This window comes from Lissotriton vulgaris, chromosome 5, assembly GCF_964263255.1.
Source record: "Lissotriton vulgaris chromosome 5, aLisVul1.2, whole genome shotgun sequence".
NCBI lineage: Eukaryota > Metazoa > Chordata > Amphibia > Caudata > Salamandridae > Lissotriton > Lissotriton vulgaris.
In genome coordinates, this window is record NC_141693.1 from 104,669,235 (window position 1) to 104,685,760 (window position 16,526).

The following is a 16,526-nucleotide window of genomic DNA, read 5'->3' on the forward strand; positions in this document are numbered from 1 at the left end:
AGGACCACACCATCCACTGACCCGTCTTGCTCCTTAGCGTACAGGAGGTCAGGAAGAGGCTCACTCTCCTCCTCCGTTCCATCATCTGTGGCTAAGAGCATGCCCACTTCGGACCTTTCTAAGTGGGGCTTCAAACGGTTGACATGCAGGACCCGCAAGGGGTTCCTGGGAGATTTCAAGTCCACCAGGTAGGTGACATCGCTCTTCTTCTCCACAACCTTAAACGGTCCAGTCCACCTGTCCTTGAGCGCACAAGGTTCCACAGGGGACATGACCCACACTTCCTGACCAGGCTGAAGCTCTACCAGAGTGGCATTCCGGTCGTACCATCACTTCATCTCCTCCTGGCTGGCCTCCAGATTTGCCTGAGCAAGTTCTCTGAAGCGCCGAGTCTGGTTCCGAAAGGCCAGCATGTAGCTGTATACATCCTGGGGAGGTTTCCTGGGAGATTGCTCCCAGCCTTCCTTGACCAGACTCAAAGGTCCTCTTACCGGGTGACCGTATAAGAGCTCAAAGGGGCTGAACCCTAGAGCCTTCTGCGGCACCTCACGGTAAGCAAACAACAGGCATGGCAAGAGGACGTCCCATTTCCGCCTCATTGGTTCTTCAAGACCCATAATCATGCCTTTCAGGGTCCGGTTGAATCTCTCAACCAGCCCATTCCCTTGAGGGTGGTAAGGAGTGGTGAACTTGTAGGTTACCCCACACTCCTTCCACAGAGACTTCATATAGTTCGAAATGAAGTTGGTGCCTCGGTCGGACACCACCTCTCTGGGGAACCCCATCCGGGAGAAAACACCCATCAGTGCCCGTCCCACCACGGGGGCCGTCACTGTCCTGAGAGGGATGGCTTCCGGGTACCTTGTGGCATGGTCCACCAAGACCAGGATGAACCTGTTGCCCAGGGCTGTCTTGGGGTCCAGGGGCCCAACAATGTCAATACCCACCCGGTCAAAGGGGGTGCTGACCACTGGAAAAGGTTGGAGGGGAGCCTTCTGCTTCCTTCCGCTTTTCCCACTTGCCTGGCAAGTGCGACAAGTCTTGCAATGGATGTCTACATCCCTACGCATCTGAGGCCAATAAAAATGGGTGACAAGCCTGTCATAGGTCTTGTCCTGCCCCAGATGTCCAGCTAACGGTACGTCATGAGCCAAACCCAGTAGGAAGGCTCTGAAGCGCTGGGGTACCACCAGCACACGGGCTGACCCAGGCTCAGCAGCCTTAGGCTCGCTATACAGGAGGTCGTTCTCCCAGTACACAAAATGTGACCCTGACTGATCACCTGAGGATTGGGCTGAGGCCTGCTGCCTCATGCCCACAAGAGAAGGGCACTCTTTCTGTTCCGCACAGAATTCCTCCCTGGAGGGACCACCATCCTGCTGCCAGTGGGTCAGCTCGGGCAGATCTCCCAGTTCGGCAATTTGTTCCCCGGTTGGCTCCAGGGCATCCCCCTCAGGGTCTACCTCCTTCTGGACCACGGGAACAACGGGGCCGGTTTCCCGCGCCTCCTGCCTCTTCTCTTCACAGCTGGGTCCTGGGCCGTACTTTCAGGCTCCGGGACCCCATCAACACCCTTACTCGCTGTCATGGATCGAGTGGTTGCACACACCCACTCTGGTACACCCAACATTTTCAAGTGCGCCGCTCTCTCCACCTTAGCCCAAGGGGAGTCTTCCAAATCATTGCCCAGGAGACAGTCGACAGGCATGGCGGGCCTCACAGCAACTTGAAGAGTACCTGAAACTCCCCCCCATTCAAATGAAACCTGAGCCACCTCACACTCTTTCTGGGAGTTATCGGCAGCTATCACGGGGTAGAATGCGTGGGGAACCACCTGCTCTCTGGACACCAAGTGACACTTGACAGCTGTCACACTCGCTCCGGTGTCTCTGAGGGCTTCCACTCTATGGCCATTGATGGTCACCCACTGCCTATATTTACTAGTGTTACTAGGCAGAGGGGGTGGAGGGACCATTTGCATGTCTCCTAGCGAGACCAGGGACATTTCTGCGGGACCCCTCCCACCATGGACAACCATCTCCTCCCCTCCCAAGGCTACACTTGCCAACTGACGAGGGGGTGCACGCGGCGGTGCATTCAAATCCTTCTTGGGACACTGGGGGTCATAAAACCGGTGTCCCACCTGCCCACAACCGTAGCAGGTTAGGGGGCCCCTATGAACAGGTTTACCCGTCGGGGCCCCTGACTTCTTCTCAGGGGGAGGCTGGGAACCCTTCCCTTGGTTCCCTTGGGGATTACTTTGGGGCCCTTTCTGAGACTCCTTCTGTTTTCCCTTGTCCCCCCCACTCTTCTGCTGGGGACCCTGCCCACCTTTGGCTGAGTCTCCCACTGGACCCTTGTGGACCCTGGTACTGACCCAGCGGTCCGCCTCCTCAGCAAGTTTTCTAGGGTTAGATATCTTGCTATCAATCAGGTGCTGGCGCAGCTCTGGAAAACAGTTATTAGACAAGTGCTCCCACGCAAACAAATCATAAAGAGCTTCATAACTTTCCACTTTGCTGCCCTTTACCCAACCATCCATGGCTCTGCAAAAATAAGACACATATTCAACCCACGTCGTACCAGGCAACTTCTTACATTCTCTAAAAGCTTGTCTGTACTGCTCAGGGGTTAAACCATATCGCAACATTAAAGCATCTTTCATATGAGCATACGACATCCTATCCGCAACAGGCATGTCTAACAGGGTATCTCTTCCCTCATTCACAAAGCGACCCCACAACCCCGCTCCCCAATTCTTCTCAGGGACCTGGTGGGCCAACAATGCTAACTCATATGCTTTAAACCATTGACCAATATCTTCATTCTTATTGTAATCTTTGATCACATCTTTCGGGAAGTAAAACTTACTTTCTGCAGGCTCGGATGGAATGCTGCCACCAGAGGGATTCAACTCTAACTTTTTAGCTTGGATATCCAGTTCCCTCAACCTGGCTTCACGCTCCAAAGCTAACTTCTCTCGTTCAAACTCCAACTTTTTGACCTCTAAATCAGCTTCCCTTCTACCTCTTGCATTTTCTAACTCCAACTGCCCATTTATCTTTAGCCTTGCCATCTCCATGTTGTAAGCTCGCTCTTTCGCCCTTTCTTCTCTTTCTTCAGGGGAAAGACCTTTGGAGGAAACACTGCTTCCGGGAGAGGGCACAGGTCCATTCACTGGCACCTCCTCATCCCCTTCCTCTGTGGGTACCACCACCACATCAGAGGGATTTCTGGATTCCCACCAGGCCTGTAATGCTTTATAAAAATCATCTTTTCTCGAGAGGCCGGTGGTAGGAACTTCAAACTGGTTGCAAAAGTGTTTCAGCTCATCTTTCTTGTATCTTTTGAGTTTACTCCTATCGAACTCTTCAACAACAACGATAGCTGGGGCAGTGACTCCGTTGTCACTCATGGTTAAACTGGCAGTGTTCAGAAAATCAAGTTTCAGGAAAGCGGAGAACAAAAATAGGATCCTTCCGAATCAGATTGTGACTGCGTTATGGTCTGCTTTCACTACGTAGCGCACACTAATCACTGTACATGGGTCATAAATGCAAGGTCCAAATCCCACCGCTGCCACCAATGTTAGAACCGGCTGTCTCTAGTTGGCAGAGGTATACACTTCTGACAAATAGGGACACTCCTTTTCTAGTCAGGGCAAGGGGATCACACCCTTCGATAACCCCTGCTCACCCCCTTGGTAGCTTGGCAGAGCAGAACAGGCTTATCTCAGAGGCTGTGTGTTAAGCAATTATGACCACATACAGTAATACAGTGAATACACTACAAATGGACACGACACCGTAGTATTATAAAAATAAGTATTTTTATATAAGGCTTAGCACAAGACCAAAATAACGGCAAAACTGTACACAATCGGAATAAATACGTTCGGGAAGGAAAAAGGATAGTTCAAAGGTAGTTTCTTCTTTAGCACAAAAGTGTTTTAGTATCAAGCAAATCTTCTTCTTGGAAACACAGTTCTTTAGCAACAGGGTAACTCACACGGGAGCTACACAACGCTGGGGCAAAGGTAATCCACAGGTTCGGCGTCGACCGCGAGGAGCGCTGCGTCGGGCCGGGAGTCACACGGACCCCCAACAACACAGTACCTTAGGAAAATGAAGCACACGATGATCAGCGGCGTCGAGCACTCCGGCGTCGCGTCTTCGGTGTCGATCAGGCCACAGCAGGCGTTGTCAATGATGCAGTTGCACAGAGTGAGCAGCGCTCACGGCGTCGGAGGGCACACGGTTGATGCGATCAGCAGCGGGGCAGACACAAGGTCCTCTGGAGTTAGAGCCGTACTCCTACTCACTGGCGTTGCTGCTGGCGTCGGTTGGGCCCAGCGTCCGGTCGTCGTGATTGCTGTTCTTTTCAGAGGTGCTGGATTCACACTTCCAGCGGATAGCACTTTTTAGCAGGTGAAGTCTTTTAGCCCTGTGACTTCGGCAGGAGACTGGCACTCTTCCAGTCCTTGGAGATTTTCTTAGCAAGCGTGAGAGTACACACACAGTTCCTCTCTCCTGGTTCCTTGGCAAAAATAAAGAAGCACCGCAGGATTCCCCCAACAGCAGCACACCGGCAGAAGGGGTAAGCAGTCCTTTAGATCAGCAGGCTTCTTGTCCTTGGTTACAGGGTTCCTTGTCAGAAGTGATCTGATTTCCTAGTTCAGGGGTCCTTCTCTTATACCCCTTTTCGTCTTTGATCCCTTTGTCTATGCCGGGGATTTCCCAACACCCTGGGTCCGTGGTGGGTGGAGCTAGGCAGTAGCACCTGGCCTATTCATTGAGCCGGGCCGGGTCCTCAGACGCCCCGCAGGAGGTGGAGCCAGCATTGACACTGGCAGGAGCAGAGCTATCACCCTCCTGGCAGGAGGTGGGGCTAGGATCGTCCATGGCAGGTACAGAGCCATCAGTCGCTCGGCAGGAGGTGGAGCCAGCATTGTATCAGGCAAGGCAGGCTATCAACAACTACTCTCCCCCTACTCTCGACGTAACGTCCCACTCATCCCGCACTGACTCATCCAGACCTCTTGGAGCCACCCAGCTCCTGTCACATACACGCAGACTAGCAGAGACCAAATATGGTTAGACAAGAAAATAGACACTTTCTAAAAGTGCTATTTTCGAACCCAGAGTCCAAAAACCATCCACACCAATGGATGCGTAATTAAACCCCGAGTTCAGGGATACCAAACTCGACATTGCACCATGCTCCCCGAGCCAGCTAGGATTATAGCGGTAATAATCCCGGCGGCCCATTCTATCCAACGGAGAGCAGGCTACCTCGCAATAGTGAAGCCCTAAGATGGCGGCACTTCACTATCAGGACATGCCAACTTGGTCAGGCTTGTCCTACCTTACACTTACAATGCACCCTGCCCATGGGCCTACCATAGGGGTGACTAACATGAAGTTAAGGGAAGGTTGGAGGGGCTGGCAGGCAGGTATACCTGCGCAGCCGACGTGACAGTGCAAGACTGCACGTGGGTCTCGCAATGACCGACCCGTAGACATTCGTTTACAAGGCCGCTCCTGTGGGTGGCACAACACGTGCTGCAAGCCCACGAGCGGCATTTGTATTTACAAGCCCCGGCACTCCTGGTGCACTAGACTAGGGACTGACAGTAAACCAAATAAGCCAAACATGGATACAATAGATACATCATTTTAACATAGGGAGCACTTGCGCTATGGCACTGATCAGCAGTGACACGGCGCCCAAAGCATATACCAGCAAAACATCGTAAAACAGTAGAGGCAAACAGAAAAAATGGAGGAGAGACTCAAGCCAATGATGTCAGGTCTAACAGGCACCATGTTGAAACATTTACAACTAACACTACAAAACTTGTTCTCCACAGAGTAGCAGGCTACCCATCCACACATAAGTAAAAGTTATGCACTGCTTGTATAACTTACATCGAGCACATATACTTTTTTTGTTTTGTTTCTCATGTCTGTTTTGCTTAACTCCTTCCATGCTCATGACGATGAGCCACGGCGCTCCGGTGCTCATGACGAGCTCAGCTCGTCAAGAGCCGTGGAACGCTCGCATGCGGGGATAATTCCCCTGCTGTGCTGAGTGTTCCACGGGAACGGGTGTGGCCAGGACGAGCTGAGCTAGTCATGAGCATGCGGGCGCCTTGCGTGCCCCCTTCCCCCCCCAGCACAGCTGGAAAATAACCCCCGCAGCAAAGGGGTTAAACACGGTTTAAGCCTTTTTATTTTTATGAGTTCATGTCCGTCTGTTACAAGCTCAGTTAATGGGCCACCCTGTTTCAGTGCATCCCCCTACTTGGATTGAATCGTATATTTAGGTCCACACCGTGTCATTGGATAAAAGTGAAGATGCCAAGAAGAAGTACTCAGTGAGGACTTGCGTCTTAGGCCAGGCTGTGCTCTTGGTTGTGATGAGGTTGAATGTCTGCTGAATACAAAGTGCTGTCTGAAGGGTCATGCCATTATTGCCATGTGATGATTCCTTCCACTAGCAACAAAGTGTAGGTACATGTTATGCACTAATGGCTGTCATACGTTGACATAGGTTGATTGACTTGTTGCCCTTGACAAGGATCAGGGCAATAGAGATGTTGTCACAGAACTGCAGATACAACAATCATGGGGTAAGGGGTAAGTAAGAATTCATATCCTGATGGGCAAGGCAAAAAGGCAGGAGAGAAGCTCAAAAAGTGAGGGCATGGAGGGTGTTAAGGAGAGGAAGATCGCTAAAGGAACGCAAGAGGCGGTCAGGCCCACTGATACTCAGCGGGTGAGGAATTAGAAGAGGGTGGAGTGAGCAAGGCTGCATGAAGGCAGATAAAACAGAGGGAGGAACAAGGGCACTGGTAATCTATGCCAAGGAGAGGAGCACACCCTTAGGAGTTGACCAAATGGAGATTGCGGAAATAGAAGAGAAGACGGGGCATATTATTAACCCCGATTCTGCCACTTTAGCAGCCGTTTTTGGCCGAAAAGCGTCGATTTAAATATCGCTCTATTATCAAGGACACACTAACGCGTGTTTCCTTGAGTCAGCAGCCGTCTTTTCTCCACTTTGCATGTCAGCGATATATATCGCTAATGACATGCAAAGTGGGCGTTCCTCACTAAACCTACATTGAAACAGTCGCAGACTCACTATTTACAATGTGGTCCCGGACCCACGTCGCGATAAAAAAAGTTGCGCTAAGTGGGTTTATCGCAGGATTTTAACACCTGCATTATTCTTGACTTTAACCATAATTTGCATGGGAGGTGGATTGAATGGTTAAGTGCACACTTGCCTATTAGCAAGTTGTTCAGTAGCGATGTACAATTATCGCTGCATTTCCAACATTACTGCCGGTTTTCACCGTCTATCGCAGGATTTTACATCGCCTGTGAGCTAAGCGTTGCTGATACGATGCTAACACGCCGTTGTATTCCAGCGATAGATGGCAATAATGAAAAACGGGCTAAGGGCATTTAGTGATAATTATCGCTTGTCCTTGTTAATATGCCCCGACATGTCTTGGTGGCTTTGAGGAGAGGCAGATACCACGTAGCACCTGGAAGAGACAAAGAGCAAATGTTGAAGGAACAGGAAAGAGGTTAAACATGTGGGAGGTAAAATATTGGATACATGGGTAGATCAAGCATGCAAGCTGTGAATTTGAGAGTTGGGGGCAGGCCCCAGTGGAGATACAACAGGTCAAATATGTCTGTTGGGAGGTGTGCTACTGCTCCACATGTTTGAAAGTGTGTGGGTCCAAATGATGAAAAGGGTCAGATGCACTTCCAGTTGATGCTTATTTAAATAAATATGCATAAACTAATGTGGACCAACATCATACCAGGCTAAAAGGTGAGATCATCTTTTGGGAGTTAGAAAACACATAACCCATAAACCAAAAACCATGACTGTCCACTGGTTGTAGTTGCTCCAGTCACCTGTAAATAACACCTTACAGTTCACAAAGCAGTCTCCTGCCCCTACCAGCTGACAGCATGCTCCTGCTGGCAGGTAAGAAAGAAAAATTCCCTATACACCAACCTACTAACATTTTTCTTTGCCTTTTGGTTTTCCATTAGGCAGAATGTTAACTATTAGCCGCCATACAGCCACATTGTTCTTTCCTTAATTATCACAACTTGAAACCTATGTGTCTCTTGCAATTCCTTCTGCAGTTGGAGGATGGAGTCCCAAGAACACAGCCTGTAACGTGGAGCGCTACAGTCCTCTGTCGCATGAATGGAAGGTGGTGGCGCCCGTCCGCAGGCAGCGTTGCGGCGCTGGTGTGGCTACCTTGGAAAACTTCATCTACACAGTGGGTGGCCATGATGGTACCTCCTGCCTCAGCAGCGTGGAAAGGTAGCGCCTGGCCTATAACGAAAACTGATTTCCTGGAAACCTATTATTCTTTAAGTTGTGGCTTTATGGCTATAGATTGTAGGGTTTTTATGTAAACTCCTTTGAAGATATATAAATAGGGGACTCAAGTGAGCTGTCTGGAATCACTAGCTTTGTCATTTGTTGAGCAAGACTTAAATTCAGTCTCTGTGCTTCATACACTGGGTTTGGCCTCTGCACCATATTATTCCTACAGCAGGGGATACTTTGATACAGGGTCCAACATGAACGGCCCCCCATTGAGAGGTATCTTTAGGTGCTCCCTGGATTCAAAGTGCCCAGAGCTTCTAGATTTGTCAGAAATGTATCAGGACCCGATATATGGGGCCCACTTCTTCAATTTATGCCAGGTGTTGCGAGCACCTGATTTAAAACATAAATGTCTTACACCGAAAGAGCACAGGCATTGCTTGGTTTCTGCACACCATCTAGCACAACCTAGTGGCATTTGGATGTTAACTTCCTCATCATTAATAAAAAAAATATCCAATCTTGCTTTATAGATTTATAAATATTTCTTGAATCAGGAATGCAGGGCCCTGTAAAAGTGCATGGCATAGGGCCCTGCCATTTCTTCTAGTGGTGCCCCTGAGGGCCCCCCTTCCATCTCCCCCAGCTCTTCTGAGCTGCCTTAGCGAGCATTCCCTGCATCATCTTTTCCCAGTTCTCTCGTCAGCTGCATCGCTGGCATTCCTTTACTTTCCTGCACATCACATTACCTTGTGCCACATTTTGCAAATCACCCTTTGCTCCACTGATGCTCATCACCTTGTACCCAGTACTGCACATGCTTATGCCGGTTTTGTGTGATTGTTAGTCTATGTGCATTCGTGCTTGTATGTTTTTCTGCACAGGTGACTGTTGTGTTGCCAACTTTGTGAAAACGGGTATTGAGTGTCTGTTCATCGTTGTGCAAGCTCTAGATAAACACGTATATATTTGTTGTGCTTCTGCATACCTGCACCATGCACAAGCCAAACGTCTTGGCTTTGTCAGTGCTTGTTGTGTGCCTTGGTGGATGCACATTTGAAGTCTTGCTAAGCAGACGGCCGTGGCATTGACTCTACGGCATGCTGCAGGCGTGGCGCCGTCAGTGTGGGTAAGTTTAGATGCCCTGGCCACCGGCTGGAATGTCACAGGGAGGGCCGGCCACGTCGCTGCTGCTGTGTACCTCATTAATCAGTAAGACGAGAAGGGGCGGACAGCATCGATGAAGGCCAGTTTGTCCTGTTCCTGGGACGGTTCCAAGCTGCTTTGTTCCCTTTGATGGTTCCTCTGCTGCTGGATGGTATGCGCCTGGCAGTGGGCAGGTTTTCCACTTGTAATTTATCTTTCCAATTGTGTATTTCGGATAGGGTCTCGTATATCACATCATTATGTTTCATGGCATTCCTGGCATTAGACCAACATTCAATCTATTAGACCACTTGGCCAGTTGTAGGGCATGGCAGTCATAGGGAAAGGCGTACAAATGAAAGATAACTTCTATAAAGCACATTTAAATGCAAGCGGTATCTTGGACTATGGCACCAATCCATCAATGTTTTTTTTTTTGCAAGGTCTGCGATGGTGCTCCACTGGCTTGTTAGGTCTCGCCTATGCTGTCTATTGCTTGAAATATTGTGGGCTTACCAAGAACATACAGGTGTTTGGAGCCTAATTCTAATCCTCGAATAGCTTTTAGGTCCTCTGATTTGTGTTTCTTATTCATGTCCCAGTTTGTCAATCTTGTGTTTGTTCCCCCATGGAGCATTGTTTCTTTGCAAATCACTTTTGATTGACTGACGTCTATGCTTCCACTGCGTGTATTTCAAGCAGTATTTTTTTCTTTTCGGTTAATCACTCCAAGAGATTGCATGTGTTTTCCAGTAGTCTTTCGCATGTGTACTTCTCTCCCCTGCATTCCATGTTGCCCTCCCTCGTCCGTGTACTTCTCACGCCCCTCTCCATGTTGCTACCCTCTCCCAAGTCCTCCTTTCTTGTCTCTTGCTTCTCCTTCCCACCACCTTACTAGTCCCCCTTTGCCTGGTCACCAATGTGCTTCCCCACCAACTTTTATGTTCATGTTTTTCCAGCTGTCTCCCTCATGTGCGTCTCTCCCCTGCACTCTGTGTTGTTCTCTGTCATCCGTGCACTTCTCACCGGTCCCTTCCATGTTGCGCTCGCCTTTGTGTACATCCCCACTCCTTTCTGTGTGCTTCTCTCCCATCCGCTTCCATGTTGCTCTCTCACCTATTGCCTCTCCTCCCCACCCTGTACTCCATGTTGCTTCCCCCTCCCAGCTCTGATGCCCCTTGCTTCTGCTCCCTCCGCAGTACTACTACCCCTTTCACCTGCTCTCCCATGTGCCTCCCCCACCTGCTCCACATTGCACATAGTATGTTGCTTCTCCGCTCCTCCACCCGTGCCTGCCCCCCCCCCGATGTTGGTTCATTTATTATTCATATAGCGCAGACCTTACCCAAAGGTGTCAGAGCGCTTTACAATAGAACCAAGTACGTTGGCCCTGTCCACCTCCTCCTGTTGCTTCCTCCACGTGATGCCCCCTCCCCGCATCACTTGGTACATGCCCCTACAAAATGATGAATGTGACCACTTCAAATTCCTTTTAACCACTTGGACGCTAAGGGAATCAGGTCCATTTAATGAGATTTCCATTGAAATGAATGGGCAGTGCATGACGAGTTACCCTTGTCATTAGCATTGAAGAGGTGGTCTTGGCTAGCGTAAGACTGCGCACATGCGCAGTATCGCTGGCGAGACTTAATGAGATAGAGGTATTGTCACTAGCAAGGTTAAGCCCTGCACCTCTTTTCCATTGGCTGGCATCACCGTTCATGCTAAACGGTGGCCAGCCATTGGAGAAGAGGTCCCAGTGACGTATTTCTTTCTCCTTAAGCCCCGTCCTTTTCAGACTGGGTTCCTTGACTTACTGCTGTGGTAAAAGCTTTCTTATCTTCTTTATGGGGCCATCTGTTTCGCCCCATAAAGAAGATAAGAAAGCTTTTACCATAAACGTAAGTCAGACCAAGTCAGTCTCAAAGGGACGGCAGTAAGAGAGGAAACTGTCTGTTATGGCGAGCGCTTGTTTCATCCAGCGAGAGAGAGACTTCAGATCCCGAATACCTTAATTCCCTTAATATTTGGTATGTATCCCATGTGACAGTGTACCCCCGCAGGCAGTCGGAAGTGAAACTGTAGATGTAGGTCGGAAAGCCTCGGACCACAGGTCGGTGGCTTTCCAACCAACATTGAAATAGGGCCCTTATATTAAATATCAGCAAGACGAGGGGAGTGGTTGGAAAATGGGGCGCTCTAACTTCAAACAAGGTAAGGTTTGAGGAGGCGTAAGGATGGGTTAAGGGGGTCTAGGGGGATTTTGGTGGGACCTTGCGCACAAAACAATAACCCACACACAAAAAGAGTAGGGCAATTTATAAAACAATATGTGGCAGTGCCCAAAGCTCTGCTCAGAAGCCCTTGGCTGGCACCGGTGCATTGAATTCAGAGGCTCTATAGTCTTGAATCCACCTCATGCCTCTCTAATCGACTACCAGACACTCTCTACCAATTTATCTCACTTTTGCAGGTTCCTGCTTTTCACCTTTGTGATGATTTTTCCTTCTTTCACTTTCTCCTTTTTTCCCCTTTATGTAGTTTTCCTCTGTGCTCTCATTAAATGTAAAGACAATTATGAGGAAAAAGAAGTGCTTGTACACCAAAAATGATAGCTGATGGGCCCCAGCAGCAACCACTGGCTAAAAGTAAGCACTTTAGTAAACCCGTTGCAATACAGAAACAACAATTCTAAAGTCAATTCATAAAAAAAAAAAAAAAATCAGTAGTAAATGTAGTCTAACTCAGAGACGTCACAAGTGCAACACCACACATGGCCAGCCACTCATACTGTAACACCCTTATGTGGAAAATAATGAAGTTAGGGTATAAAATAAAACCACATATCAAAGAAGGTCAAATTAAATTATTTAAACTGTTTAAAAATATAAGTACATATATTTTTATCTTTAAAAAAGTATCTAAAAATAAAACATATTCATTATTTTAGTTGAAACTATTTGTAAAATCTTTTTTCAATTTAAACCTAAATGTAGCATTCATTTTCATTAAACTATAATTAAATTACTTTTAAATAATCATATACACCACTTTTAAGATGTTTTAATACATGATAAAAATATATATTTACTTTTTGTGGGATTTTTTAATTTATACTTCAGAATATTATTTTAATTAATTTAGTATAGTTAAATTAATTAAATATCTAATTCAATATGAAGTCAATAGTTCTTTAGCATTTTTTATTTGTTTTACATTTAAAATAAATAGATATAAGTATTTAACATCAAAATCTTTCTTAATAAACTTCTTTACTTTTCCTTATACTTTACCATAAGGAGAACTCCACCACTGACAAAAAAAACCATTCAACCTCTTAATCTAAAGAAGGCGAACGGTTTACCTCCAACACCTTTTGCTCTCTTGGGCCATCTAACAAAGGTTTTAACTAACCAAGTACATTTTTCTCCATGTGCGTAATCCTGGTGGTCCACTCGACTCAACATAGGGTAGGCAGACTGAGAATTTGATGGACAAGGTACTCCATTGCCATTGTAACTGAGTTTTCTGTCCTCCAGACTTCTAATTGGGACCTTAATCATTGCAGCTCAACAATAAAGGACTCCTCACCGAAGACTTTGGTTTGTCCAGACTTAGCCATTTTTTTCTTTTCATACTCTTACCTAATTTCCACTCACATTTGATTTAATTAATGTACAATGTGCTTACTAAATGAGCCTTTCTTTTACAAAGTATTTTTGTTGCTACTTGCACTTGAAGGTACAATCCCAAGAAAAACGAATGGAGACATGATGTGGCTCCATTGAGCGGTGGTCGGAGTGATGTTGGAGTGGCAGTGATGGGAGGATACCTGTACTGTCTTGGCGGCCATGATGGAGTAACCTGCGTCAGCACTGTGGAACGGTACAGTAACAATTGATGTACAAAATCTACAAGGAGCCAAAGGCAGACTGCTCGGGAGAAGGGCATGCAATCAGTGAAGAAGGACTCTGGGTGATTATGAACAAACAAAAAGAATTGGAGGGTCTGTGAGACAAGATGCTGAGCCTGTAGGGTCCTTAAGATACCACACAATTGGATTGCACAAGACCAGCCCAAGTGGTCACGCGACACTCAATGTATCATCAATATCCTATCCGACCACCCATTTGGCGGAACCTCGTCATATAGGACACCTGGAACCAGGGTAGTGCGTCAAGGCCCAGATGAATTGGCCATACACCCCATAGTTCTGGTTCAAACGGTGAAAGTGTCCATGCCACTGAATGGTGCTGGTCATGTGCAGTGCAAACGAAAAAGTGAGTGGGTGATGTTAAAATGGCGTTCCAGGCAAAAAAAGTTTTTTATTAGTATTCACCTGGACGTCAGGTTAAAAACAGGTGTAGAACAGTGTGAAAAAATCACTGTTTGCTTAGCTTATGTTGTGAAATCGGCCAACATGTTTCTGCCAACTGGTGTGACTACACCGGCATTCTTCAGGGCCATATAAATAAGCTATTGCTACTGCATAGAAAACACTCTAATATTTCTAAAGTGATGAAGACAGACCAGGAATCCTCGAGGACTGTCAAACTAATGGTGTGGTCAAATTGACCATCCTACCGTATCCCCTTGTGCAAATGTCTTGATGGAGGATACATTCCTGTGAAAGAAACAAAGAAAACCAAAAACTATTTTGTGTTCAATAAGCAATGTAAGTATAGAAAATGTCATAAGGACCAATAAGAGGCTCAGCGAGGCTAATCCTAATTAGAACAGCCAATGAATTTTATTTAGTTGCAAAAAAGTAAACCACAGACACTGCTAAATGTAATTTATCAAACATCAAACAGGACTTACCCATCAGTATGTGGGAGTCAAACCTCACCTCACCCGGCAACGGCTCGGAGAATGAGGCCCCGCTCTAAGCACAAAAAACATATATAAACATGTAAGCCTAAGCGACTCAAAGGGCTAGAATAGTGTCCTGAGTCACAAACTATGTTTTTTTTAAAAAGGATTTGTGCATGCAAAAAACTGGTTGTTAGATTGCCCACAAAGATCATGCGTCCCATGGAGAGTAAAAGAGGGCTGGTGAATTTGATATAGAAATTATTAAAAATACTAGACTGACTGAAAAAATCCTCTGTGAAAACTCATTCTTCACTGATGGCAATCGTCACATGAAAATGTACTGTGGTATATTTCAATCCCAATACAGTATCAGGTTTCCAGGCTATGAATGACAGGTCTAGCCCATGCCTGCATCTAAAGTTTCATTACAAATCTAAGGCACATTGCAAGTCCTCACTCAAACCATCAGTTGTAAGTAGTTACTCTTATGAAAAGCAGGTGATTTTAACCAAGGCTAAGTGATAAAATAAAAACCAAGGCTAAGTGATAACATAAAATGCCCCTGCACTACTTTTGGCACAGCGCGGCGCTCCTACCTTACCTCTCCGTCGGTACCTCTCGACTGGATGCGAAGCCGAAGGGGAGGCGACGAAAAGGGGCAGGGCGCGTGGTTATATACCCGCCTTGATTGAAGCAATCACCCGTAATAGCAGAAAGCTGTTGTTAATTTTACGGAGACGATCTGTAAGCGTCAGGTGTAACGCGCATGCGCACCTCTCAGATAGAGACGATCTGTAAGCGTCAGATGTGACGCGCATACGCACCTCTCAGACATAGATCTCTGTGACGCGATTGACGCGATAGATACCCTGGGCATGCGCAACAGGATAGAGGCGTGCCACTGGTGTAGTAAACAAAATCCACCGCTCAGTCGCGCATGGTTTGTTTTAACAGTTTCAGCAGGAGAAGTGGCTCGCCAAGTGAGCGTGGCCGCTCATCGTGCTGTGAATGATTATAAACACAAGACAACCGCAGAGTGTGCGGTGGAGGAACGGAAACGCGCTGGATATAAGTGTCAATACCATAATTTAGATGATTTAGCAAGGGCACTGTGTCAGTTCCGAAGGAAAATAGCAACCCTCGTGTTTCTGGCAGATGTTGGAAAGTCTTTCAATATTATTGAAAAAGAAAATTGGAGGGCTTCATGAAATATATGATGCACCACGATTATTAAGGCTGATAAGAAGCACCACAAGGCTAAGCCTTGAACAACCCTAACACTTAATATAGATCGTGTGGTTAAGTGTAAGCTAAAAAGGAGGGTATAATCTAGCCATGAGTTAAGCTCCTAATAAAACAGGGCGAACACCTCTAAGGGAACCAAATGAATAGAGCCAACCATGATGTATAGGCTATCCCCCCAGAAAGGATTCCAAAGGGATGATTATAATTAGTGCCCAACCTCAATGGCATATGGTTTTGAGGTTTATAGAAAGACCATTTGCGAATTTCTGTACTCAAACTCAGGAAGTGTTGACAAAACCCCAGGGTTAAGTTTTCATGGAAAATCAAACATGGTCATATGGACACCCAAGGGATGTTATCGTTCAATCCTGATATATCAGTCTTCATTTTAAAGATCCAGCGTTGTTCCTTAATGAAAAGAAACCGTGAGACATCTGTTATGTGCGCTGGGATAAAAGGTTGTTCCAATACCACCCACCTCAATTCATCTGCTTTGTGTTTCTTGGTTAGAAAGTGGTTCGTCAGGCAGGTGGACTGTTTGTTGCACCTTATCGTGCTCTTGTGTTCGCCGATACGCAGCTTCACTTTTCTGGTGGTATGTCCGATATACGCCAGACCACACGGGCATGTGATCATATAGATCACTCGCTCCGAGTTGCAGTTCGTGTGGTTAAACAATTTCCAGGGTTTAGATGTTCCAATGTCAATGGAAAGAGTCTTGCGGGTCTGCGGGCAAGCCGTACAGCTACCACAAGGGTGGTGCCCCTGTACCGGTGTAGTATTCCAGATGGTATCAAGAGTGGTGGTCTCTCTCCTCTGTGTCTTCGGTCTCGTGTGAACCAGGCTGTCTCTAATACTGGGTCCACGTTTAAAGGCAAACAAAGGCCTGGATATCGCACCAGAAGCTGTGTTGAGCATTTTCCAGTGCTTCAATACTATTTTCTTCACTGTGT

General features: G+C 47.0%; 1 protein-coding gene across 1 annotated transcript in view; it reads left to right on the top strand.

The window, feature by feature from the left end:
- LOC147710302 (uncharacterized) overlaps positions 1-16,526 on the top strand; it is a 189,374-nt gene that overhangs the window by 112,347 nt on the left and 60,501 nt on the right. Inside the window, exons 3-4 of the mRNA XM_086919974.1 lie at positions 8,175-8,358; positions 13,255-13,398. Coding sequence (XP_086776100.1) covers positions 8,175-8,358; positions 13,255-13,398 — 328 coding nt within the window. The remainder of the gene's footprint in view (positions 1-8,174; positions 8,359-13,254; positions 13,399-16,526) is intronic.